The sequence below is a fragment of the Camelus bactrianus genome, chromosome 1, assembly GCF_048773025.1.
Source record: "Camelus bactrianus isolate YW-2024 breed Bactrian camel chromosome 1, ASM4877302v1, whole genome shotgun sequence".
In the NCBI taxonomy this organism is placed as follows: Eukaryota; Metazoa; Chordata; class Mammalia; order Artiodactyla; family Camelidae; genus Camelus; species Camelus bactrianus.
Window position 1 is genome coordinate 103,577,785 of NC_133539.1, and position 27,858 is coordinate 103,605,642.

Consider the following 27,858-nt stretch of genomic DNA (forward strand, 5'->3'; position numbering starts at 1 on the left):
TTTAATTATGCTATATTCACTTAAAAATAATATTGCTATAAATTCAGGAATTTCTTCTCTCTTCCCTTTCTACTAATGGGTATTTAAGTTTCATATCTTAGGGGGAGAGTAGAGAGGATAGATAAATATATGAGGGAATGTATAAGGACAACGAGAGAGACATAAAGAGGAGGAAAAATAGGTCTGTTCACGGCAAAAGTAGAGAGGCTTAGATGTCGGTGCCAGTGAGACTTTAATGAAGTCATACTGCCATCTTCTGGCCTTTTACAACCTGTGTCCCTATAATTTTATCCTGGAGTCCCTCAAGTTGCTGCATTGCTTTATGTGTAAGACACAGTGAATTTGGTCTTCCTTAGTTGTCTTCCTTATTGTAGGAACAAAAAACTTATTTACACAGAATTTAATTACAGTATATTAATTACAGTTTTTCTCCCTAAGCAAGAATTCTATCTAAAACATTACAAAAACCATACCCTGCCCCTCTCTACCTCAGGTGATTATTTCTGCTTGTATTTTGAAAGCGGAAGTATTGTTTCTGTATGAAGGAAGGTACAGAATTAAACAATTTAAGCTGGTGTGTTACAGAGCTAATTTGTGTTTATGGCAAAAATACAGAATGTGTGAAGAGTGTAAGTAGCTCATCATATTATTTCATTAAAATTAATCAAAGAAAAGGAAAATGTGTTCTTACTCTGTCATAGATCCAGCCATTTCTTTGCCTCGGAGGTGGTCTTTTTATACAAATGCTGAAGTGCTACACGTCCCTCTCTATAATGTGCTTCCTGTCACCCAACAGTTTACACTGGGGTCACTCTGTATCAGTCCACAGAGAGCTCCCTGATTTGTGTTTTCAGGCCATGATTTGGTTAACCAGTCTACTGTTGATAAATAGGGTTTGTCTTAACTTCTGCTGTAACATTGATACCATAGTGAGTGTCCTTGTATAGCTATGGTTTCATGTGCCCCTGTTAAGAAAAAACCTCATGGAATATATGCATTTATAACCTTCATGGATGTGGTGTAGTTACCCTCCATAAAGATTGTCCTTATTTATTCTGCCACCAGCAAGTATAATAAAGTCTGTTTTCCCGCATCCTTCTCCATACAGTATACTGGTGTCTGTATTTTTGACCTTGTATATTACAGCTTTATTTTGTATTTCTCTTAACTTTTTTTTTTATGTTTAAAAGCCATTTGTGTTTTCTGCTATGTATCCTTCGCCCATTTTTCTTTAGGCTCTTGGTATTCAATTTATGTATAGGAGCTTTCATAGGTTAGAAATTAACTCTTTTTCTGTAATGTGAATTGCAAATACTTCATTCCAGTTTATTTTTCTTATGACTTGCATTATGATCTTTTCTTTAAATGTAAAAAAAAAAAGGTAGTCATATCAGTTTTCTTCCTTTGATGACTCCTGAGTTTGGGTTCATATTTTAGAAAAATTTTCTACACACAGAGATTAAAAAATGTGACTCTTATGTTTTCTTCTAATACCTAAAAAATTACCTTGAATTTTTGATCTATCTGGAGTTTGTTTGTTTGTTTATGGGAATTTATTTTGAAAGAGGTGTAAATTATGGCTCCAGTAATTCTTTTTCAGATGGTTACTCAGTTGTCACTTATCCCATTGCTATTTATTGAGTAATCTACCTAACACATTTACACCTTATTGAAGTGTCAACTTTGATACATACTAAATTCCTTTGTGGATTTAGGTCTATTCTGGCACCTGTCCTTCTGGTCTGTCAGTCTGTATGCTTTTTCATTTACAGTGTATAATATTTTAATTATTGTGACTTTATAATAACTTGTTTTAATAGTTAGATGGGGCTAATCCTTACTCTGTGTTTCCAGAATTTGTATGACTATTCTGCTTATTTTTCCATGTAAATTTTTTTATGCTCATCCCTACTTTATTTTCTGTCCATTAAAGAAAAAAAATTTTGTTGTGGTAAAATACACATAACAAAATTTACCACTTTAACCATTTTTAAGTATATAGTTCAGATTGTCATGCAGCCACCACAGCCCATATCCATAACTCTTCATTGTGTAAAATGGAAACACTGTGCATTAAACAGTGATCCCCCATTCCTGCCCCGTTCCCCAGCCCCAGCCCCTGGCAACCACCATTCGACTTTCTGACTCTGATTTTGCCCACTCTGGATACTTCATATAAGTAGAATCATACAATATTTATTTATTTATTTATTTTTGTGACTGGCTTATTTTGCCTAGCATAATGTTCTGAGGTTCATCCATGTTGTAGTATGTGTCAGAATTTCCTTCCTTTTTGAGGCTGAATAATATTCTATGTATAACGTACCACATTTTCCTTATCCATTCATCTGTCGATGAACGTGATTACTTGGGTGTTTTAGCTGCTGTGAACATGGGTGTACTGTATCTCCCTGAGACCCTGCTTTCACTTCCTTGGGGCATATACCCAGAAGTGGAGTTTCTATATCATCTAGTTATTCTGCTTTGAATTTTTAATTATTTGAGGAACTGCCATATTATTTTCCACAGAAAGTATACTATTTGACCTTCCCGCCAACAGTGTGCAAGGGCTCCAGTTTCTCCACATCCTCACCAACACTTACTGTTCTCTTTTTTTGATAGTAGCCATCCAGATGGGTGTGAGGTGATACCTCATTGTAGTTTTGATTTGTGGTTCCCTAATGGTTAATTATGAGCATGTTTTCATGTGCTTATAGGCCATTTGTGTATCTTCTTTGGAGTAATGTCCATTCAGGTCCTTTGCCCATTTTTGATTTGGGTTGTTTGGTTTTTTGCCATTGAGTTTTAGTTCTCTATATATGTTGGATATTAATCCGTTATCAGGTTTTTGATTTGCAAGTATTTTTTCTCATTCTGTGGGTTGAGTTTTTACTCTGTGGATAGTGTCTTTTGATGCACAGAATTTTTAAATTTTCATGAAGTCCCATCTCTGTTTTCTTTTGTTGTCTGTACCTTTGGTGTCACATTCAGGAAATCATTGCCAAATACAATGTTGTGCAACTTTTGCTGAATGTTTTCTCTAAGAGTTTTATAGTTTTAGGTCTTGCATTCCCAATTAACTTTGGAATCAATTGATTTGATTAGAAGAATAAGATATTATTAATTTTATTGTAATTCATTATATGTGTTGATTAATTTGGGAGAAGTTAATATTGTTATGATTTTGTATCTTGTTATTCAAGAACTTGGCATTTTTTTTCTTTTTAAAAAATCCCTATATTTTTCTGGTTGAGTTTTTCCCTAATTTTTGTTTTCACCTTTGACACTGTAAATGGGTAAATTCCTCCATTATTTCTTCTATGTTATGAGAAGGCATTTTTGTATATATATAAGAAAGTTATTAATTTCTGAGTATGAATTTTGTAATCTGCCATACGATTTGTTTGAAAGAGGTTTCCAGTTGATGCTCTTGGGACTTGTCTGTAAACAGTCATATTGTAAATAATAATAACTTTACCTCTTAGTCCACTTTATATACTTCTGTCCTTCTCGTCTAATTGCATTGGCTGGTATCTGTAGTACAGTGTTAAATAATAGTGGCAGTAATGAACACTCTTTCTTCTTATTCTTTAATGAGACTCTTCCTTTAATGATAGCTAATGAAAAATATATCCATAGATCCTGAAAGGACATTTGATAAAATTCCATATGCACTCTTCTTAAAATACAGTCATATTAAGTATTAATCATTTTTTCTATTATTGAATATTTATCATGAGAATTTAACAACTGTATAATTAATGCATGTTAAATCTTATCAAATCATTTAAAAGTGTATTTTAGCATTTGCTTGAAAGGCATTATTAACAGTTAAAATTAATAATAATTATTAGTAAATGCTTAAATTTTTTCTTTTTGATAGAACTTATTTGTAAAAGTATGGCCCCCCATTGGTACTTAGATTGGCAACCCTTTGACAACTCAATTTTTTTCTATGTTAACTTGACAGCTTAAATTTTCTGTCTTCTGAAGGTTGTTTTTGGTAACATATTTTCCTGGAAAATCATCCATTTTGTCCAGGTTCTTAATTTATCTGTTTCCAGGCTAAAGAGTAGCTCTTACCATTTTTCAGTTTCCTCTGGCTTGGTGTTATTTTTCCTTTTTTAATCTTTCATATGCTGTGTTTGTGCTTTCTCCTTTTTTGTTTTCCTATTTAATTTGCTAGTGGCTTATCAGTTTATTGTTTTAAAAGACACAGATACTGGGTTGTTGCTGTTTTTCTTTTTCTTTTGACTTAAATGTTTGCTACACCTGGGATATACAAATAAATAAATGTATGGGATAATATAAGGAACCCCCTTTGTAACTTGTAACTGCATATACATCCAACATAAAACCTCTTTTCTGCAGCTTAACTGCTTTCCTTCTTTCGCATGGGGAGGGGATTTGGTGTCTGTGATTCCCGTGTGCTTCTTATATTTTTACTCTTAAGTGTATGTCTCTAAGCATTATGTATTTTTTTTGCATGCCTTAACTTATGTAAATATAATCATGTTGTCCATATACTTTCTAACCTGCTACTACATTTGCAAGGTTTACCCATGTTGTGACATGTTACTCAGTGAATTAATTGTCATTGCTGTATAATTGCAGTGGCTATTCCGGTGCTCTGCCCAGACCTTCTCTTTACAACTGAGTTACGCATTCTCCGCCGATGCAGGCTGGTGGCTCACAGCTGCATCCCATGCTGGGAACTGCCCTTGGCCAAGGTTATGCTCCTTCCCAAAGGAGGAACTAACTTGGTGCTGCAGGGCTGTAAGATCCAACCATTTGGGACAGCTCTGAAGGGCATCAGCTCCAGAGTTCAGTAGTATCAGCTGAGGCCCCAGGTGTAACCTAACTGAACCAGTTTCTCCCCAGTGCACTGCAGCCTCCTTCTCTTACAGGTGTGTCTCCTTAGAGCACTTTCCAGGAAACTTCCTGCATGCTAGTCACCCTCTCTCTTTTTCTAAGGAATGAATTTAAGACGAGTTGGTATTTTCTTTCAGATGAATAATGAATTGCGTAATGAACCCTTTATTAAATCAGCTCTTATAAAGCATAAATACAGTGTATTATGTACCCTGTAATGCTACCTGTTTGTCATTACAATAGGTATTATGTTCTATTTACTGTGTTTCTCTGTTTATATGTTCTCTTTGCTTTGTATTCCTAGAACATTTGTTTTTAATTGAATAGTATTATTATATTAATCATTTTAATTCTGCCCTCAATCTTTTTTCTTACTTAACTTTTTACTGTCAGTTTTAAATGGTATCATTTGACTCCCACGTATTAATTATATAACAGTCAGTGATCTTATTTATTTTCCTCCTTTTTCCTCCAGTTTTTGGTTGCATTCTTTCTATTTTGTCAAGAACATACACTGTTTACACATTATTCTTTACTCCATGACCTCAATCTTACTTTATTTTTCACTTTACAATTGAATATATAAAATGATCACTGCCAGTCTTCTTGCAAAATTTTCCCAGGCATATTTTGGTTGGATGAAGCTCATTCTCTAGCAGATTCCTCAAAAGGGATACACACATCCATAGTATTACCATTCAGACTTTTTTCTTCCAGCTTTATTGATGTAATTGTATGAGTTTAAGGTGCACAATATAATGATTTGATACATGTTTATATTGCAAATGATGACCACAGTAAATTTAGTTTATCAATTCACATAGTTAAAAAAATTTTTTTCTTGTGATGAGAACTTTTAAGATTTACTGTCAGTAAGTTTCAGACATGCAATACAGTATTGTCAGCTGTACTCACCATGCTGTACTTGACAACCCCAGAGCTCAAATTTATCTTGTAACTGGAAGTTTGTACCTTTGACCGCCTTCACCCAGTCTCCTCCCCGCACCCCTGCCCCAAACAACCACCAGTGTGTTCTCTGCTTCTATGAGTTCAGATTTTTAATATTCTACATGTGAGATCATACAGTATTTGTCTTTCTCTGTTTGATTTATTTTGCTTAACATAATACCCTCAAGGTGCATCCACGTTATTGCAAATACAGGATTTATTTTTTTTATGGCTGCATCATACTCCATTGTGTATATATACCACATTTTGTTTAGCCATTCATCTGCTGATGGACATTTACATTGTTCTCATGTTTTGGTTATTGTAAATAATTCTGTAGTGAACATGGAAACATGCAGATATCTCTTTGAGATAGTGGTTTTGTTTCCTTTGGACACATACCTAGAGGTAGGATTGCTGGATCACATGGCATTCTATCTTTTTATTCTGTTTAAAATTTTATTTTCTGTGTTTTTGATAATAGCCATTCTGACAGGGGTGAGGTGATATCTCAGGATGGTTTTGGTTTGCATTTCCCTGATGACTAGTGACTTGAGCATGTATTCATGTTCCTCTTGATCATTTGTATATTTTCCTTTCTTTTTTTTTTCTTTTTGAAAAATGTCTGTTAAGATCCTCTGCCCATTTTTAATCAGATTATTTGGCTTTTTACTACAGAGTTGTGTGAGTTCTTTATTTATTTTGGGTATTAACTCATCAGATATATGATTTGTAAATATTTTCTCCCATTCAGTAGGTTGCAATTTCAATTTATTGACGGATTCTTTTGTTGTGCAGAAGCTTTTTAGTTTGATGTAATCCACTTGTTTATTTTTTTGTTTTTGTTGCCTTTGCTTTTGGTGTTAAGTCCAGAAAATCATTACTAAGACCAATGTCAAGGATCTTACCCCAAAGACTGTTTTTTGATGTCCTCGAGGCTTGAAGTACAGCTTGGCAGGTTATAATACCCTTGATTTACATTTTGTCTTCTTAAGTTTCTTGAAAGTGCTGCTCTACTGTTGTCTTGCTTTATATGTTATTTTTGAGTAATTTGATACTGGTCTCATTCCCTTGCCTTTGTAAATTATTTTATCACTTTGTCTGAATGTCCTGTTTCTCTTTCCCTTTAAGCAGCTGTACAGGGATGTGTGTCACAATTGATTGTTCTGGGTCCACTTTTCCCAAGTATCTGGTAGTCTCGTCAACATATAGATTCAGGTCTTTCATTTCTGGGAAGTTTTCTTTTATTGGTTTAGTTTTAGTGCTGACTCACTGTTTTGGTTTTCCTCATTAGAGATGCCAGTAACACCATGTAATGTCCTACCTCCTTTCCCTGTCATCTGTGTCAACCCATTTCTCTGACCCTTTTGCTTCTTTCTTTATTTCACTTTCACTCTGTTTAGTGTTTTCCTGCTTTTCTTCAACATCCTTTATTAAGTTTTCATTAAAATCTGTTCTCCCTTGTGTGCCTTACAATTTGATTTTCATTTTTTATATGATTTTTATCTTCTGTTTCCTCCTGGACTTCAGTCAACTGTATTTAATTTTTTTCTGTTTTTTCTTCCAGTTTTATTGAGATATAATTGACATACAGCACTATGTAAGTTTAAGATAAACAGCATGATGATGTGCTTACAGATAACCACAGTAACTTGAGTGAACATCCGTCATCTCATACAGATATGACATGGAAGAATAGAAAAAATTTTTTCCTTGTGATGAGAATTCTTAGGATTCACTCTCTTGACAACTTTCATATATAATGTACAGAATTAGTTATTTATCATGTTACATCCCTGTCTTTCTGTTTGTGTCCATTTTGGATCTTAGTTTTTGTGTTTCCAACTCCAGGTTTTTTTCATACCTGTAAATTCTTACTTGAGGATACTTAATTCCATGTGAGATGTGCGTTATAGTTTTTCCAGCCTTGTAATTAGATTTGCAGAGAGAAAACCATCAACAGAAAAGCTTTTATTTATATTTTTCTGACCTTTTGCCTCACTTTTACCTGCGCATTGTCTACTTTCGTTGGTGGTGCTGTCTATTCATTTTGTGGGCAGAATTCCTAGTTTGAGATTCGTTTGTCGCTCTTCCCTCTTCTTTTCAGTTTCTTTTATGAATCTGTGGTGTTAATGGTGAGGGAAGTGAGTAGACGAAGGGTTGGTAGGTTTTGTTTCTATTTCTTTTCTGCAGGATCCTAAATTTCCCCCCTCTTTCCTTGTCTCCAAGAGGTACCGTCTCTTCTCTTCCGTCTGTGTACCTGATTCTCCCCCAGAAGCAGTTTCTGGGAGGCTGCCATTGCTGGTCTAGCAATTTCTAGACACTTCCACACCACTAGGTCTCTGAACTCTCAAGTCCTAACTTGTGTCCTACTCTTTCTCTGGGGGTGATTTTGTCTGTCCTTCCTCTAAGTCCCCTAGACCCCTCTGCTCTATTTCCTGGAGGGTTTTTAGCCTCCTCTCACTCACCCTCTGCATCCACAGACTTGCAGAAGGTAGGCAGTGGGATTTCTTATGGAATTGATTTGTTTTTTTCCCTCTGCTTATAGGTAACTTGAAGGTTGCTGTGATCTGTCTTCTAGTAATGCTGCTGTTGAAGGCGTGGGTTCTGTGTGGTTTTATTTATTCTCCTTGCTTATTTTATATCTGAGGAGGCTGAGGGAGAGATTTGTACTTTGAGGGGAAGATGGGCTACTTCCATTGTTCTACAAACTTGACAGTTTCAGCAGTCTCTATTTTCATGTAGTTTTATACCTGAGAAAATCCAAAAGACCACCAAGCCCCAAACTACTACAGACAGTAAGAGAGTTCAGTACCTACTGAACTAGTAGTTTCCCAGGGCTGCCATGGCAAAGTATCCCACACTTGGTGGCTTATAACAGCGCAGAGTTTTCTCTCACCGCTCTGTACACTGGAAGTCTGAAATCACGGTGTTGGTAGGACCGCTGTCCCTCTGGAGCTTTTAGGGGAGGATCTTCTTTGCCTTTTTCAGCTCCTGGTAGTCCCGGGCATTTCTTGATGTGGCAGCATAACTCCAGTCTGTCTCCATCTTCCCTGTGGCCCTTTATGTCTTTCTCTCTCTTCTATTCTCATAAGAACACCAGTCGTACTAGGTTAGGACTCACCCTAATTCCAGTGTGATTTTATCTTAAATTGATTACATCTGCTAAGACCCTATTTCCAAATAAGATCACATTCATAGGTACCAGGGGTTAGGTATGTATCTTTTTAGGGGACATGATTCGACCATAACATCTATATAAGGAAAATGTTAAAATACCCCTGAAGGACACAGAAGCAAATTTGAATAAGTGGAAATAATGTTCTATGTTCTTAGATAAGACAACATTTTGAAGATGAAACTTATAAATTAAATTAATTTAGGGAGGATTGACATGATCCAATAAAAACACTGACAGGTTGTTCCCCACCCCCTCCCAGAACTGGAGATGCATATTGCAAAGTCCCAAGTAGACAAGTAATGAAAGTCAAATTTTGGAAGAAAAGAACAAAATAAAATTGTAAGCAAATGCCATTTTAAAAACCTATTGAATAAACACACTGTACTGGTAAGGCTATGGAGAAATGAGTACTTTTATATACTGCTGGTTGGAGTGCCGATTTGTACAATGCTTATAGAGGACAATTTAGCAATATATCTAAAAATGCATATATCATTACATCAAAGAATTTCTCACGTGAAATTACATGTATATGTATATATAAAGTTATTCATTGAAGCATATTCATTGTTCCTTGTTTATAATAGCAAAAGATTGGAACCCCAAATTCCAGCCAGAGGAAACTGGTTAAATAATGTTACAGTCTTACAACAGTACGCTAGGCAGTTGTAAAAGGGAATGAAGGTGTCCTCTTGGCACCAGTTTGGCAGGATCTCAGTGTTACATTGTTAAGTGTAAAAAAGCAAAACACAAAAAAAAAAAAGCAAAATAAACAACTAAATATTTAGCTTTTTACAAAGTGGGAAAACTAGAGTGTTTCATATTACTTATATATGCTTAAAGAAACCTGGGGCAGATACATAAGAAATATAAGTATGTTGTCCACGCAGAGGTATAGATGGGGCAGGTGGGAAACAGGCAGACAGGGGAACAATGTTGGGACAATGACATTTTACTGTGCCCCTTTTTGTACTTTCTAGTTTTCTTCTCCTTTTAAAAAATTATTTTTTAACCAGTGTCAAATAAATTAAAAATATATTGTGTGATAGCTCTTTCCAAGTGGGTAGAGGGCACATACAAATAAGACAAGTGCTCTTACACTCTGCTGTTTTTCCAGAAGTCTCTTTTAGATCATTTTAAACTACATAATAATTTATGTTCTTCAACATTTACAGATAACACAAACTTCCTTAAATGGTTTTAAAATTTTAAATTACTTTCAAGTGAAAACTGCTTGGAACTCATCTTTTTATGATATCATGGAACTTGTACTTAGTAACGTCCCACTTATCTAAACTATGTTGTAAATTTTGGTTGTGCATGACCTTGGGCAAGTTATTTAAGCTCTCTGACTCAGTTTTCCCTCCTGTGAAATGGAGATAACTCTTCTGTAGGGTCATTTTGGGTAATGACGTAGTAAATAGCTCTTATGATGATGTTGATTGTAAAATTGTTTCCTTTTCATTTGAATATAGAGTAGGTATTTATAGAAGTACAGTGCTATTCTACATGAGGGTTAGAAATTGTGCTATTTTCTTCACAGATTGTTTCCTTTTGATTGCCCCCATTTTTCTGTTCTCCTTGGACTCTTAGAGAAATTGAACATTTGCTGCTTGTATAGTTTCTGTACGATGCTTTGTCCGTAAATTATATTAATACCCAAATGATGTTTTAAAAGCTCGTTTAGCCTGTTGTGATGGATCAAGTAAGGCTAAGTCTTACCATTTGTATTACTAATCTAAAGCTACATTTATCTGGAAATGAGACTTTGCTAAAGAGCATATGGGCAACAGGTGACCTAATCCATGAAGTCATTGTGCATAAACTGATGAATGATTTAAAATTTGGCTTGTACCACTTGGTAAAAGAACCTTTCTGTTAGGTTCTTGGCAGGATCTTGAAATGTGGTTTTGTTCTAAATTCTGGTAATCTCTTCTGATGTTACTTCTTTAGACAGGCCAGAAATAAGTTTTATCTCTAAGAGATTTTTGTTTTTAGTAATTAAGAAGTAATAAATTTTTTTGTGGGGGAGGGTGTAGCTCAAGTGATAGGGTACATGCTTAGCATGCACAGGGTCCTGGGTTCAATCCCCAGTACCTCCTCTAAAAATAAACAAACAAATTAATTAATTATCCCCCCACCAAAATAAATGTTATACTCTATGAAAGTATTTGAAACAAAAGAATCCCATGGGTTTTGTCCTGGAAGCATGTGTAAGAACATGTCATTAATCCAGTTTTGCCTGGGAATGAGGGAGGAATTCTATTTCAGTGCATTTACCTAGTGAGATATAATAATAATGTCTAATTTTCCTTAGTATTAAGCTGCCAGTTGTCAATTACTGTGTCAGTGTGCTCATCTGTAACAGTGCCCAGCCCCTGCTCCATGTGATCTGCATCCTTTCTGCTGAGTATAATTGGCTTCAAACCTGAAAATCAAGATAAGCAAATTTACTGAGAATTTTATGTTAAGTAAAGTCAATAAGGTGAAGAAAGGCCTGTGTTCTTGAGTTACTGACTATGCATAGGTTTTGTGAAAGTTAATTTGAGAGTGGAGGACTGTTTTTTTCCCTTAATTCTAAGCTTTGAGTTTTGTTCCAGTAGAAGTAGGTGTTTGTTGGATGAATGGATTGTAGGTGGTGAATACACATTCGTCTGGCATAGTCAAGAAATGAGTGAGCATTTCTGTTACCAAAAAATTATAGAATATTATTGCTAATATTGCCAATTTTTAAAGGATTAGAATTCAAATACATTTTACCTAATCTTTGGTGAACATAGTATTTCTGGTTCAGATGTTCAGCTCTTAAAATGTTTTCTGAGGCTTCCCACTAATCTAATCAAAAAGAAAAAAAAACAATGTCCTGCATGATCTGGCTTCCATCCTTCTCTCTCCCTCTTGCTTCTGTCTTGCCCTTTGTTTTCATGTACATAGACCTTCCTTCAGTGCCTGGAACTGCCCATATGCGTTTCTTCATGGTTGCACCCTCGGGCTGTGAGGTACCTCCTCTCTTTGCCAACTGTTTGCTCTGTTTGTTTCTTTGTTGAGCTCTGTTCAAACTTCAGTTCCTCAGAGAAATCTCTAAAACCACCAGCGTTCCAGTCCCTTTTTGTATATGCATCCTTTATATCTTTTTTTCTTTCTGTAGTAACACTGAAAGTAATTGTAATTAAGTAGTTTAATTGAGAAATTCATTGTTTAATGCTTGGCTTCAAAGTTAAAGTGTAGGCTCCCTGAAGGTAGGGACTGCGTCTTGTTTCTCGGAGTATCTTTAATGCTCATCCTAGTATTCGACATGCAGCAGGCAGTCAAGAAATATTTACTGAATAAGTGAACCCATGAGTGGTGTCCAGACATCAGGACCCATTATTCCTCTGCACGTGTGTGGAAGACTCTGGTGAACATTGTTATTGCTAGTTTATAGTGTCAACCAGTTTTTATCAGTGTAAAGGGTCCTGGGTAAAAGCTTGTGTAAACCTGGATAAATTTTTTTCAATTCAAAAAAGTGAGCAGTGAATATAAAGGCAATTATCTTTTTCTTTTTCTTTTTTTAATGTAAGATGTTGCTGGTTCCTTGGGAGAGCAGCTTTTAGTAAATAAGTGTTTTAAAATTTATCTCTTGCCTACTCTTCTTTTCATCCTAAACATTAGTGAAATTAAATAAACTCTATTATAAAAAATTTTCCCATAATAACATTTTTGAAATTAATGAACACAAATATGATGCTGGCTCCAATATACTTTTTGTTTATGATAGGAAAGTGGCATGCAAAATTCTGCTATATATATGTGTGTGTGTGTGTGTGTGTGTGTATATGTATATATTTTGTAAGTATACACACACACACACACATAGTGATATTTCAGATGTGTGAATGTGTTAAATGTTTGTTTTCTCATTTTCTGCAGCCAAGTCGTATTAAATGAGGTTATCATACATTATTAAAGGAAGAAAGTAAATAAAATACTGAGTATATAATTAATTTAATGAATATTTCTTTAAAAACAAACAAAAACCAAGTATTTCTTGAGTTCTAACCACGTGCCAGACACGGGATATTATAGTGAACAAAATAGATAGGTCCTGGCCCTCATGGAATTTACTCTTTAGTAGGTAGAGTGGGCCAACATCTGATAATCACATAAACAAATAGATAGTGACAACCAGCTGTGTACTGTAAAAGGAGAAGCATTAAGTAGAGACCCCTGACCTAGACTGAGGAGTGGCAGAGAAAGTGACATTTGAGAAGAGATCTGAAGGAAGTAAAGTTAGCCACTGGTGAACGTTCCAAGCAGAGAGAACAGCACGTGCAGAGGCCCTGAGACAGGAGCCTGTCTTTGAGGAATTGCCGGAAGGCCAGTGGAACGAGATGAGAGAAGGGAATGGGAAAGTGATTTAACACAGAACTGGCCAGATGGTCAGAGAGCAGATTAGACTTTAAGGACTGAGTCATTAAAATATGATTACCATCACCAGTGTAGAAACTTAGGATATCTAAATGTCCATCAGTAGAGGAATAGTGGAATAAGGTATGGTGTAACAATCTAAAGGAGTACTATACACCTGTAAAAATGAGGAACTTTACTTTCTACTCAGAAAAATAAAGAAATGTAAATTTAATATTGAAATTTTAAATAAAAGAACCTTTAAAAAAGGGAAAAACCTGATCCAGTAATACATGGTTTGTCCTATATAAAAAGAATTCTTTTGGTGTAGAAAGTTATCCTTTTATATATAGATTTATTACAATAGTAATTATATATTTTGTTATCTTTTGAAGATATACTTTTAAAAAAATTGAAGTGCAGTCAGTTACAATATGTCAATTTCTGGTGTACAGCACAATGTCCCAGTCATGCATATACATACATATAATCATTTTCATATTCTTTTTCATTAAAGGTTATTATAGGATATTGAATATAGTTCCCTGTGTTATACAGAAGGAATTTGGGGTTTTTTTTGAGGATGTACTTATTATATCTCAAGGCAAATATATTTTGTAAGTTAGCATAGTAGTTAAGAACATGTCTGCTCGTTTGAGGTCCTGGGTTGATATTCTGGCCATTTACATAGCTGGTTAACTGGGTAAATCACTTCCACTCTCTAGAACTCAGTTTTGTCATCTGTAAAATATGAACAGTAAAAACATGTACCTGATAATGTTGGGGTATGAACTGTATGAGATTATACACATGAAGCGCTTAGGAGAGTGCATAGATATGTTCATCACCTAAGAAAATGTTCTGTGCTAGCATTTTCTATGAAAATATCTTCTAATTAGTACCACTTACCAAAGGTGAGAGTGCAGAAAGAGAATACTGAAGGAAGTTATGTCAAAAACTTACTGTAGTTGCCTTTGTGAAGTGCTGTTTGTGCCCCGTTTTATTGCTTTGTGTATTTTCCAATCTTTGACACGTGAGCATGATATTTAAAATTAGCATTGTCTTCTGTTTAAATATGCTGGCTTTGCTGAAATTTAATTTTTAGTAGCATCTTCTCCAGCAGTGTTAGAAAGTTTACAAACTTTATTCAAGTGATGTTAGTTGTATACATTTATCCATAATTATTTTTGCTTTCTTCCCTATATTTTGATTACTGTTGTACCATTTTAAAAGGCTTTGTGCCCACAGCTGCTAAATTGTGATTGGAAAGGAAAGAGGCTTGCATTTTGAGACCATCTGTGGGAGTTGCATTGTCTGAATCTGACAAGAGATCATGGCAGATGGTGAGGTCACTAAGATTGACTTTTTGAGCTTGACATAATGTGTTCATGAAGCTGGAAGAAGAAATCCGACTTATTTTTTTAACCAACAGAAGAGCATGGTGACAGGAAGAAGTGTGCAATTGTTGAGTCTGGATGAAACATAAATGCATCAGTGCACATGACTGGTTTGTCTCTGAGAACCACCACTACTGCCAAAGACGGCAGTTTCTGGAAACATTTGGTGCAATGTTTATTTACTTTCTAGACACTTGGTTGAAGTCATATAAATCTAAATGATTTTTAGATTAAAGGCAGTGAAAAAGAGAGATGAAAGGCTTAAAAATACTTAGGCATGTATATTTTTTAATTAAAAGGTTATAAGCTGTCACTCAGTACAGATTACTTCTTGATTTTGAATTGAATGAAGGAGATCTCTAGCACAATCCCATTTCTTTTTATAGCATTTATCTTAATGTAATTTTATACAATTTAAGTTACACTTAAAGGTTTATGCTTACTATTTCTCTCATCTCCTAGGAGGTCTCCAGTGTCTACATTGGTATTTTGCCCATAGTGGATGTTCAGTAAATGCTGGATGAATAAATTAATGAAGTTAATTGCCTACTCTTGTTAATTTTAGACTTTTTCTTAACCACAACTAAACATTTTTTTTCCTGCTTTAAAATTGGATTTATGTTGTGGTTCTTAGCACTTCTACTATATGTGAATTATGTATTATTTGTTTTGGAGGAAGAAACCTTAATTTGTCATGAGAGGTCAGTGAACCACTTTTTCCCTTAACATTGATTGAGTACTTTACCTTTTGCAAGGCAGTGTCCTAATTATTTTTCAGTTCTTGACTCATTTAATTAAGTAGGTGTACCATTACTATTTTGCAGATGAAGTAAATGAGGCGCAGAGATGTTAATGTAAATTTGCTCAAGACATTCATGCACTTTGGCTCTATTTCAAACATTTATTATTTAGGTAACATTTAGAGGTTGCAGTTTATGCTTATGTCTGGTGAGAAGATGCAAAGAGGGTACTAAACAAAATGTTTTGCCTTATCGAGCTCAGTTTTGTGGCTAAGAAGTATTTTTACTGGTGGCTTCTTGTTACAGTGTGTTGAAAAAGTAACGCCCTGTTTATTTCTTTTTATTTGCGTGATTAGCAGTGCTATGCAATAGCCCACCCCTTAGGAAATATAACCCCATATTGAATGCTGATTATAATATTGAAGCAGATGCATGGAGACAAGGAGCTCTGGCCATTACAACCACATTCTGGAAATGAAGAAACAGGGAATGGGGTGGAAAGGGCATTTGCTTGCTGAATCTGGTAGCCCAGCCCAACAATGTCTGCTTATATTTCATTGGCTGGAATTATGTCATGGTCAAGTCATCTGAGAGAGAGACTGAGAATGTAGCATTTTCAGTTGGGCACATTGCCATCTTCACCTTCTCCTAAAGAAGAAGAGGAAAATGATCCTGGGTGGGTAACAGGATCTGCCATAGGTAGATAGAAGAGGTTTTCTAAAATTTAACAAGTACTTTGGATAGAAAAGACTTCATTGTTTTTTGTTATAACTGTATTTCAGTAGGTCATAAGGCAATCTAAAAATATTTACAATTGAGTTTTTTCATGGTTTGGAGTGTTCAGTGTTCATGTGTAAATTGGTGGGCATTTGTTACATTGACTTGGGATCTGATGCTTTTCACTTCGACACAACGCCTGATTTACTCCTACCATAACCCTGAAAAACTCTACGTATCTATTTTCCCAATGAGGACACTGAAGCCCAGAGAGGTTAAATCACTTGTTCAAGGTCACACAGCTAATAAGCGTCAGAGCTGAGACAGTCTAAATTAAAAAAAAAAAAAAAATCCAGGCTGTCTCCACGTTGCTACACTGCTGCTTTACTTGCAGATGTCCACTTGCAGCAGGACACTTAGAACCAGCTGTTATTTTGATTTTTTTCTATTTCATTAATTCTTTTTTTTTCTTTTTGGGGAGAGATAATTAGATTTATTATTTTTTTATCTGTTTATTTTTTAATGGAGGTACTGGGGGTTGAATGCAGAACCTTGTTCATGCTAAGCAGACACTCTACCACTGAGCTTTAACTTACCCCTTCTATTTCATTAATTTTTGCTCTTTGTTTCTTTTCTTCTTTCTTCGAGTCCTTACTGATCTTTTTTTTAAACATAATTTAATTTATTTTTATATATTCATTTATTTTTAATTGTACATTTTTGTTAACTGATTTTAATTTTTTCATTTTTTTAAATTGAAGTCTAGTTGATTTCCAGGATATTAGTTTCAGGTGCACAGTATAGTGATTCACTTACACATATACGTATATATTCTTTTTCAGATTCTTTTCCATTATAGGTTATTACAAGATATTGAATATAATTCCCTGTGCTATACAGTAGGACCTTATTGTTTATCGGTTTTATATATAGTAGTGTGTAATAGTTAATCCCAAACTCCTCCTTTATTCCTCCCCCACTTTCCTCTTTGGTAACCATAGTTTGTTTTCCACGTCTGTGAGTCTATATCTAGTTTCTCGCTGATCTTTTTAAGCTTTTAAGTTGGTCACTTAATGAATGGAAAGAAGTGTAAATTTACTTCTAAGTGCTGATTTAGCTATGCTTTACAGTTTTTATTATTTTCATTGTCATTCAGCTCTAAATGTTTCGAATTTCCTTTTGTTCCTAGGTTACTTGAGCAATAATATAGTTTTACTTTCTAAATATATGACTTCTTGAAAAATAACTGATTCCTAATTTAATTGCATTGTGGCCACAGACCATAACCTGCATGATGTTGTCTCTTTGCAATTTGCTACTACTCTCCTGGTGACTTTGTATGTGGAGAAATTTTGTAAATACGTGTTTAAAGAGATGCTTTATATCTGTTAGGTACATAGTTTTATGTAGATCTGTTAAATCAAGCTTGCTTAAATAATTTATCTTCAAAATGAAATACATATATTTTAGCCTTAAATTCTTGGTTTGAATATGGTAGGTAGTTTGGTGAATGGAATATCAGGAACTTATGCTTCATTATTTATCTCATGTTTGTGACTCTGAAGAAGACGTAACAGATAATTGATAAACGTGAAGCAGCTTCAGTGTAGGAACATGATTTTCATATCAGGTCATGACAGACGTGAACAGATCTGCAGCTACAGTGGGAAAGCAAAAGTCACAGTTGTAGTTCAGATCTTACTTGGCTTTTTAAATATATGTTTTCTTTATCATTGAAAATTATACTGTTTTATTGAAAAGTAGAAATGTTCCCCCCCCTCCCTTTTACTCATAGATTCAAATTCTAGAATATAAGGCATATTTGGAGCCTCCATCTCTTCAGGCTCTCATTATTTATGGTCTTTTTGAAGTTAAGTTTTATTTTATCCTTCTCCTTGAATGTCTTATTAAAATTTTAATTTTGAAATAATTTTAAAATAAGAGAAAAGTTGCAGAAATAGGGCAAAGATTTCCTGAATAGCCTTTACCCAGATTCACCAATTGTCACCATTTTGCCAGACATGCTTCCCCTTTCTCTATAGATACGTATTATATATTTTTTGTCATTTGAAAGTAAGTTTCTGCTGTCACACCCTTTGACTCCTAAATATTTTGGTATATTTTTTTCTAAGAACAAGGACATTCACTTAAAAAAAGAACATGATCCTCTGATCAAAAGCAGGAAATGTAACAGTACAGTTATCCAGTCTGGGGACCATATTTTGATTTCTCCAATTGCCCCAATAATGGTCTTCATAGCAATTATTTTTTGTGGTCCAGATTCCAGTCCAGGATTATGCATTGAATTGATTTCAAATGTGACTTTAGTCTTTTTAAATCTGAACCATTTCTTAAGCTTCCTCTCTCTTTCATGATACTAATATTCTTTAAGAGTTCAGGCCATTATTTTGTGGAGTGTCCCTCAACTTGAATTTTTTTTATTATTTCTGCATGATTAGATTTAGATTATGCATTTTGGGAAGTACCTCAGGAGTGAGACTGTATCCATCTCAGAGCGCTTGAGGAGATGCATAGTGTTGGTTTGTCCCGTTGTGGGTGGTCATTTGTAGCTTTAATCACTTTGGCTAAAGTGGGATGTGCCAGGTTTCTTCACTATAAAATTCGAATTAATAGGTATTTAGTGGGGAGATAATTCAGGACTTTGTAAATACCCTTTTTCTCATCAACTTTCATCTACTAATTTTTGCATCTTTTGATGATTCTTGTCTAACCCGTTAATATCACAATGTTTATAAAGTCATGGTTTTCTACCTGCTTTATTTCTTTATATATGTAAGTTGTCATTGCATTATAAAGAAGAGCTTTCTCTTCTTTCTTATTATTTGTTTCGATCAGTATGAATTCCTGGATTATTTTATTCAGTGGGTTTAGAGTCTGTTAGTGTCTGTTGTTATCAGTATATACTTTGGTGCTCAATTGCCCCTTTAAGTTGGCTTAACTTGTCCCTCTGAGTTGTAGGCCCGTTAATCTGGCTCTTGTGGACTTTTGATATGTCGCCATCATTTTTTTAGCCCTTCTTTACTTTAGGTACAAGAAAATGTTTTAGCTTTATCTTGTATGTTTCCTGCCCCAGTGCTGGAATTGGCTGTTTCTCCAAGAAGCCCTGGTGCTACTTTCAATGGATTATGTACAACAGCATAGTTTAATATTTCAAAGTCCAGACTCTATCACTTCTTAGCTGAGTTGATTTGCTCAAAATATTTAGCATCTCTAAATCCCAATTTTTATCTGGAAAATAACAATTAAAATGGTACATAATTCATAGTGTTGTTGTGAAGATTAATTTAGATAATTTACTTAATGATGCATTTCACAGTAAATATGACGGAAACGTTGCTTATTAGTATTATTAATATTATTATTATTACATTACTATTTCCTTTTTTTTCCCTTTGACAGGACGTTCTTTTAAAGAATTATTGAAGACGAAGTTTTTTTGTTTTTTTGTTTTTTGCTCTTTGTTTTTTAATGGCTTTACAGAATTTTAAATTGAATACAGTTTGACATGACGGCAAAAAATGTAAGTATTTGTACATTTTTACATGTAAGTATTTAAAAAATGAGTTGTACTTTTTCCTACACATATTTCCTTTCACCGTTCTGATTAATCAAATTCAGTTTACTGACATTGATTTATCATTGTTTTTGTTTCTGTAAAGAACAAGGTAGTAAACTCTAATGCTATTGAATGCCCAGCTCTCACCTGCATGGTAGCATTCTTGTAAGTTGCTGCCAGGTTGCTCCATCTCCACAGCTGCAAAACTGCCGTCTCCAGAAAGTTTCCCACCCCTTCCTGTTCTGGGGACTGTAATAAGTTTGTTTGGATGCTTTCTGAACAGTTACTTGGCCTTATTGAGAGAAATCGTTTTCTTTGGCTCGATTTTTTTTCTTTTGAATTTACTCTTAGAAATGTCTGTACTCAGACATTGTTCAGAAGAATCTTGCTATCCTTCCTGAGATGATTCCTGGGGGAACATTAGACTTCAGATATTTTGGAGAAATTATTCATTTTTTTCTTCTGCTCAAGACTGTTGTTTCTGAATCTGCTTGCTTTCAAGTTAACACTCTTGTCACCTTGTACCCGTGGATTTGTTTCCAGCTGCGGTGAAGGATTATGCCATGGAGAAAGTAAATACTGCAACATACAGGGGAATGACTTATTGTAATTGCCTTACTGTTCCTAGGTTATTATGTTGCAATGTTTGTTTGCAGGTAACAGAAACCAGTTTAGGCTACCTTAAAAGGGAATTTTTATAAGGATACAGGGATTTTTCAAAGGAGTCAAGAGCGGGAATTTAGCAGGCCCTCATAAAGATCCGGGTCCAGAAACTTGAAATCTACCAGGAATCGAAGTGGGAATTTGATATCCATTTGTCATCTCTGTTTGTTTCTGTGCATCTGCTTTGTTACTTGCTGTTTCTCCACAAATCATCTTCCTCAGCATCTTAAGCTCCGTGGTACAGTACCAGCCTGCTCAGAGAGGGAGAGAGGTGCAAAGGAAGGGATGGGGCCGCCTGACAAATCCTGTCTGCCAGTGTCAGCGCTAATTTCAAACTCCTCCTTAGGAAGGACCTCTGGCCCAGCTCTAGTTTCACTCATATCCAATAGTGGTTTGGTTAGTTGTGACCAGAGGCAAGCGTTACATTGTGAGCCAGACAGGTAGTTCCAGATATGACCCCATTATACATCTAAAGAAGAGCATTACAAAAAAACACCCTGATTACTTATCTCTATCTTTTCATTAGTGACCTTGCTTTTAACCTAGTGCTAGTATCAATAAGCAGGTACAGATTTTGCTTCATTATCGTTTAATTAATTTTGTTAGGATAAATTATCAGTAGTGGTCTACTTCAGTCCGTTGCTCTTGTTAAAGTGCTGTTTGGGAAAAAGAAGAAGGAAAGTTTTAATCTGTGTATTGGGAATTTTCTTGTAGGATATTATAATGGTTTTTAGAAAAAAGAGAACATAAAAGTTATCCTGAACAACAAGATAGTGAACATTCCAGTAGCGAGTATATTTTGGCTTAAAATGGACCTGGAATCAACCTTAACCTTCCTAGCCATATGCACAGTTTGCTATATTCAAAGTTGTTTCCCTAAAGCAACAGAAAGCATTTGAACCAGTGGTAACAGTGCTCCCATTATTTTGTTTGTATATTTGGGAGAAATCACACAGCATGCAGTTCGTTTCTCCTTCTGCTACAGGAGCCTGGGGGATAGGGATGCTTGATGAGCTGACCCTCTTCTGATGCCCTGGAGCCGGGGACGCAGAGAGGTCAGGTCTCAGAGTGGGCTGAAGCATGTGGGCAGAATCGAAATAGGCTGTCTGAATAGCCAGTCATGTTCACAGGCCGTTTTGCAGTAGATAAGACCATTTTCGTGGCTTTTAGTGTATTTTGTCAAGATACTTACTGGAATGATTATACCAGTTTAGAATGCCACGAGCAGTTCATTCTCATCTCTCCCCTCCTCCTTTCTCCAACAAATATGTGTCTGACACCGTTATGCTCCTGCCTTCTTGGGGTTTAGAGTGTAGACAGAGAAGATGGTAAATACATAGATAATGTTTGGCAATGATAAATGTTACAAAGAAAAATAAAACAGGAGAGAGAGTGGTAGTCGTGAGGGAGAGCTCTTTCAACTAGGTGTTCAGGAGAGTCCTCTTTCAAGAAATGACGTTTAGACAGAGAAATGCTCTTAAGGTCACAGTCCAAGAGGAAGGTGCCAGCCATTGTGAATATCTGGGGAAGAGCATTCCAGTTGGAGGCAAGAGAAACTGTGGTTGTTCGAAGAACAGCAGAATGACCCGTTGGTAGATGGAACTAAGCAAGGGAGAGTAGGAGGAGGAGAGAAGAAGTCAGGAACAGAGCAGGAGCTAGATCATGGGGTGTGTGGGGGGATGGGGAGTGGGGGGGAGGGGAGTGGTATATATTTTAAATGTCAGTGGGGGAGCTGTTGGAGGTGTTGAGGATGGTTGTGTGACCTGACTTAGCATTTTAAGAAGTTTGTTCTGGCTGCTGAGTAAGGAGACTGAAGGGGACATGGTAGTAGGGGAGACTCATTTGGTCCTTATCCCAATAGTTTGGACAGCAGAGCTTGGTGACTTGGCCTGGGGTCATGATACTGGAGATGCGGAAAAGTGACTGGATCTAGGATGTATTTGAAGGGACGGCCACCAGGACTGATTGAGTAATTAGGCTATGGGGACAGGGAGAAGTTAAAGATTTCTCAGCATTTGGCTTGTGTAAGTGAGTAAGCAGCTTTGTGGTTTAATGAGAAGAGGAACTCTTGGGGAAGTGCAGGATTTTGTGGCAAACTCAGAAATTGTTTTGAACATATTGAAGTTGAGGGATCTGAAAACATCCAAATGGAGATATTGGCCAGGCAGTTAATATAATGAGAAATAAGTGACTCTGGAGCTCAGAGGAAAGCTTGGGGCCAGATACAGAAATTTTGGAATCATTTCATATTAAATTATTGTAAAGCAGTGGGACTGCCTGAGGTTATATAGGCCCTATGTGGCTAGAGGATACATGAGGACCAAAATCTGAAAGCTCTCCCATCAACTGGGGAGGAGGGGAGGCAGCAAAGGAGGCTGAAGGAATGGATGAAAGGAAGTCAAGAGCATGACCCTGATGGTGTGGAAGCCAAATGAAGAAAGTGTTTCAAGAAGGAGGGAGCAATAATTGTGTCACACAGCTTTGGACGATATTGCCCAGGTCTTTTTGTTTTAAAGTGTTTTCTTTTCTTTTTTTGGGGGGGAGGGGGTGGGCAGTTTATTAGGTTTATTTATTTATTCTTAGAGGAGGTACTGGGGATCAAACCTCGGGCTTCATGCGTGCTAAGCATGTGCTCTACCATTTGAGCTATACCCTCCCCCCGCCTAGGTCTTATGGAGGTGTTATTACATGTACGTTCAGGTATGTACATCTTTATTTTCTGTTCTCCTTTTGCATTCTTGCAATCTTACAAGAACAGTTTTTTTTTTTTTGTGAAGAGTCACTTTTACCTTATCACAGCCATTCCAGGTCTCTTATGGTTGCAGGTGTTAGAAACCTCATTCAAAATAGCTGAAGGCAAGAAATGGAATGTTGTGATTGACATGACTGAAAGTCTGGAGTACTCGGCTTCAAATACAGCTGGATGCAGGGGATCGAGTGGTGGCATCAGGGCTCTGTGTCCCTTTTTCGGTCTCTTGGCTCTATCTGGTGGCATAGTAGCCTACACTGGTCTCATAATGCTTATCTCAGAAGAAGAGAGGGAACTTTCTTAGCATTTATATTTCAAATTCAATGGAGGAACTTTGGTTGACCCTGCTTGGCCCACAGGCTTTGACAAGTCATTGTAGAGGAGGAAGTGGGGTACCATAAGTGGTTTGCTGCTTTACTCTGTGTTGTGGGTCCACTTCTGCTGCTGTAGAGGCTCTAAGATGAACAGTCCGCCCAGAACTGCAGGGATTGTGGGATGGATCATTTTGCAAAAGTAAGTTCTGCAGAGCTGGCAATATATTCATTGTGTCTGGGATAAAATTGTTGTCAAGTAGTATCTAGTATCCAGTGATACTCTTCCAGACCAAAAATGCAGGTGTGTTTTAACTTACTCACTCAGTATACAATAGAGAATTTGAAAGATAATTTGAGGTATAACTTTTTGTCTTGCCAAAGAATCTTTTAAAAATATGTAAGCCATAAAATAGTCCTTACAGAAAAATGAGAAAATACAGACAAACAAAAGAAACCAGTTTAGAGATTATCAGTAAAATTCTGCCTATGAAGCCATCTGGTATTACACAAATGTTTATACATAAAAACCAAAATCTATGTATGTTATATGTTTTTTAATAAAAATGAGGCCAAGCCTGTTTGTAACCTACTAGCTTAATCTCTATGATGAATGTCTTTTCTTGTCTTGATAGCTCTTCAACATCATTTTATTTATTTATTTATTTTTATTTTATTTTTTGTTGAGTGGGGAGGCAATTAGGTTAACTTATTTATTTATTTGTTTTTAGGAGAGGTTCTGGGGATTGAACCCATCACCTCATGCATGCTAAGCATGTGCTCTACCCCTTGAGCTATACCCTCCCCACTTCAACATCATTTTAAATGGCTCTTTTATGTTATCTATTATATGGACATTACACCAGTTTCCTAAGTTAAGTTATTTCCATTTTTTTAACTTTTTCTCTATTTTTGCTTACCTGTTGGATTATTTAAATGAAGCAAAATTCTTAGGAAACTACTGGCACAAGGGACGTGTATTTTTCAAGGACTTTTGATTCATATTGGTAAATTGCATTTCAGAAAGATTGCACCAATTTATATATTCACCTTTGGTGTATAAGAGTACCATTTCCCTTTATTTTCTCTTTAATCTTTGTCAATCTAATCAGCAAAAAAATGGCATGTAATTTACTACATTTCGCTGATTGCTAGTTAGGTCAGACTGGTATTCTATATGTCTATTGGTCATTTGTGCTTCTCTTCTATGAATTGTTTATATCAGTGTTGAAGTATTAAAGCCATTCCCATTTGAATAACAGCCCACACTTGAATATTGCTTTGCCATTAATGAACATGTTCACGTAATTATGTAATTTGATCTAAAGGGCTGAGTTTGTCGTACTCATATGTACTGTTGTCCCCACTTTACAGTGACTGTTTCAAGATCACGTTACTCGTGAATGAATGGTAGAGCTGAACTTTGAGCACAGATCGTCTCACTTTGAATCCTGTTTTCTTTCAGTTAATATCAGTCTGAAATGTTAAATATCAGTGAAATTATAGTGCCGTTATTGGGGAGTATGGTTTCTTAACATTTGGGCTTTGGATATTTTTTATTCAGTAGATATTTAATGACAGCTTGTAGTATGCAACATAGTGTTTGAATATTCAGATAGAAAAGTTTTCTCAGGATCTTATTAGATGAAAAATTTTGTGTAAAATGAGTTTACTTTTTTCCTCTTGATCTGTGAAACGTAGAAATATCCTTTTTAAATAGAATAAGGAAAGAAGAGATAATATTCTAAATGCTTTTCCTAGTCAACTTTTTCTATTCTCAAATAATCTACTTTTTCTTTGAAACTTTTAAACTATACAGTGTTTATGAAAGCAGAAATTCATACATTTTTGAAGTTTTAATTAAATTTCGGTAATATTTAAGCTATAAATACAAACATCTCCCCTCCATCTATGAGACTGAAATTACAGCATTATTGGTTCACAATTGACCATTATCCTCTTAGTGTATAATCTGTTGGTTATTAAGGTGCAGGTGTACAGCTACTTAGGAAGTTTCTGAATTCGTTTGCTACTTCACTCTGCAGAAGTTGGACTGTAAAAGCAGGTGTTTAAATGTAACAGTAATCCGGTAACTGTGAACTCTCGACTGTGAATATGTGGTTTTAGTTGCGGTTTTTGCCGTTGTCTTTGTATCATAACAAAGGGATATAAACGGATGCTTTTGAAGTTATTGTAATTCATGTATTTCATGATCACATTGTATTAAGCAGGGGATATATTAAAAGCTGTCTTTGCCTTCTTTGCTTTCTTTTTTCAGTAGAACACCAACAAAAATTTCGCCTTCCTCTTCTTTTTATAGGAGAAGAGCTTTAAAAGGGGAGGCATGTTAGTGATGCCACAAAAAACTCTTGGCATTTACAAACTGAACACTTAACAGTATTTGTGAGCAACTCTGGAGATCCATGAGTGATGATTTGTTGGAAATTTTGTTGCAAAAGGTTTACTTTACTTCTAACATATTACTTATAAGAAACTAGACAGGATTAAGGATCTGCACCATTATCTACATAGAATTAGGAAGCCATTTTTTTGTTGCCTTTGTCTCAGCCACTGCGATAAAAATTTAATATTAGGTGCTAGAGATTCATTTGCATCAGAATTACTTTTCTATGATATAAACAATATTTAGAAGTACTTCTGGTAGCATCTCTTGACAAAAGGAAATAGGTATTAGTAGAAATTTGAGTTACCAAATAATGAAATAGGTAGCTCTTATAAAGTATCAATTGAGTGGTTTTGAAGGGTATATAATGTTAAAGCAATGGATAGTTTAAAGACATAAAGCAAGTACATAAATAGAAACTTACAGAGCATTATGAGCCTGGAAATCCTTTCAATGTGATAGTACTTTGAAAGAATGTTTGAGGTACCGAATTAGCATTGATATTCAAGATTACAAATCTGTAAGGATTAAAGCAGCAATATAGTAGTAGTAGTAGAACCATTAACTGGATACTTTTTTGTGACAAATTTTCAAAAATGATGGGTTTTCCCCTGCTGGCTCTTTAATAAAAATTTAAAACTCCATTTGGTGGTCCTACACTGCAGTTCTATGATTTCAAGTTGTCCAGTGGACATCACATTGAAAGAAATAAATTATTTAAAGGAGAATTTATAAACACACTTGCTGTACCAAGTATCAGATAAACAGTAATGAGTGTTAACATGGATTGAGCAATTTGTGCCCAGCACTGTGCTTTATATGAATTATCTTTCTTAGTCTTTCTAACAAACTGAATTGGTGAGTACCTCTAGCATCCTCTAATTTATAGATGAGGAGATCGAGGTATAGAGAGCGTGTGTGACTTGGCCACGTCCAGGCACATTGTAGGCTTGATGAGCTGGAGTACGAACCTATGCAGTTGGACTTGAAGCCAGTGGACCTCACCTCTGCGTTGTGATAGTAATGGTCTTTATTTGATCCTTATGTGTCGTAATGTTGAAAAGCATTACAGGCAGTGATGCTGAACAGTAAAACTTAAGGGCAGCAGTGAGGGTGGAATTTTGGTCTATCTATCGGCAATTGCATGGCTCCCACATTACTTGCTTTCAAATAACCATCAGTAAAATCTGTAGATTTCATTTCTGCTCATAAGTAACATTATTTCATTAATTTTTGTCTTAATCTGGATAATTCATATTTTTCCCACTTCAAGCAATATAGCAACATTTCCTTTTTAATCTTATTCCTATAGTTGAAATAATTAACTCATCTTTATGTGGCTACGTATAATATATGATATGGACCTCTGGTGGAAGGTTATTAATAATAGCTTATTAAGTGATCATATAACATTAAGATCCTATTTTTAATTTTTTAAACTATTTTATTCAGGTTGGTTTGACTTCCACAAATGCAGAACTAAGAGGATTTATAGATCAGAATCTCAGTCCAACAAAAGGTAAGGACAGTTGAATAAAAATTTTTTGTATTGAGCTAGTTTTATTGCATTTGTTTTCTAAAATAAGCAACCACATTAATTACTTTATGTATAATAATAATTATGTAATACTGTTGTGTTGTGCTACATAATACCATAACTTAATCTTACCAAGTTATGTGTTACCATATACCAAATAACTTGTATCATGTAAAAGCCAGCTACTCTGAGAGATGGAGACAGAAGGAGAGAGCGTGTATTTTGTGTGTGTGTGTGTATTACTTTATTCCATTCTTTCCTAAGAGATCTTTAAGACCATCCTTGATTGATGATCATGTTACAATTGAAACTGACTGTTCAAGTGACTTCTTGATTTTTTGGTTTGAGAGCCTTGCTTCCTAGTGGGTTAACAGTA

At 35.4% G+C, this 27,858-nt stretch overlaps 1 protein-coding gene across 10 annotated transcripts in view; it reads left to right on the top strand.

Annotated features, from left to right (window-relative positions):
- Positions 1–27,858, top strand: part of TFDP2 (transcription factor Dp-2) — a 156,119-nt gene that overhangs the window by 18,459 nt on the left and 109,802 nt on the right. For 7 of the 10 annotated variants that reach the window (XM_074370276.1, XM_074370274.1, XM_074370269.1 and 4 more), the window contains 2 exons: positions 19,662–19,782; positions 27,398–27,464. The exons of 1 other annotated variant lie outside the window; for it this stretch is intronic. In XM_074370276.1, the coding sequence (XP_074226377.1) occupies positions 19,768–19,782; positions 27,398–27,464 (82 nt within the window). In that variant the 5' untranslated portion in view covers positions 19,662–19,767. The remainder of the gene's footprint in view (positions 1–19,661; positions 19,783–27,397; positions 27,465–27,858) is intronic. 2 more of the 10 variants (XM_074370323.1, XM_074370315.1) reach the window with 2 other exon arrangements.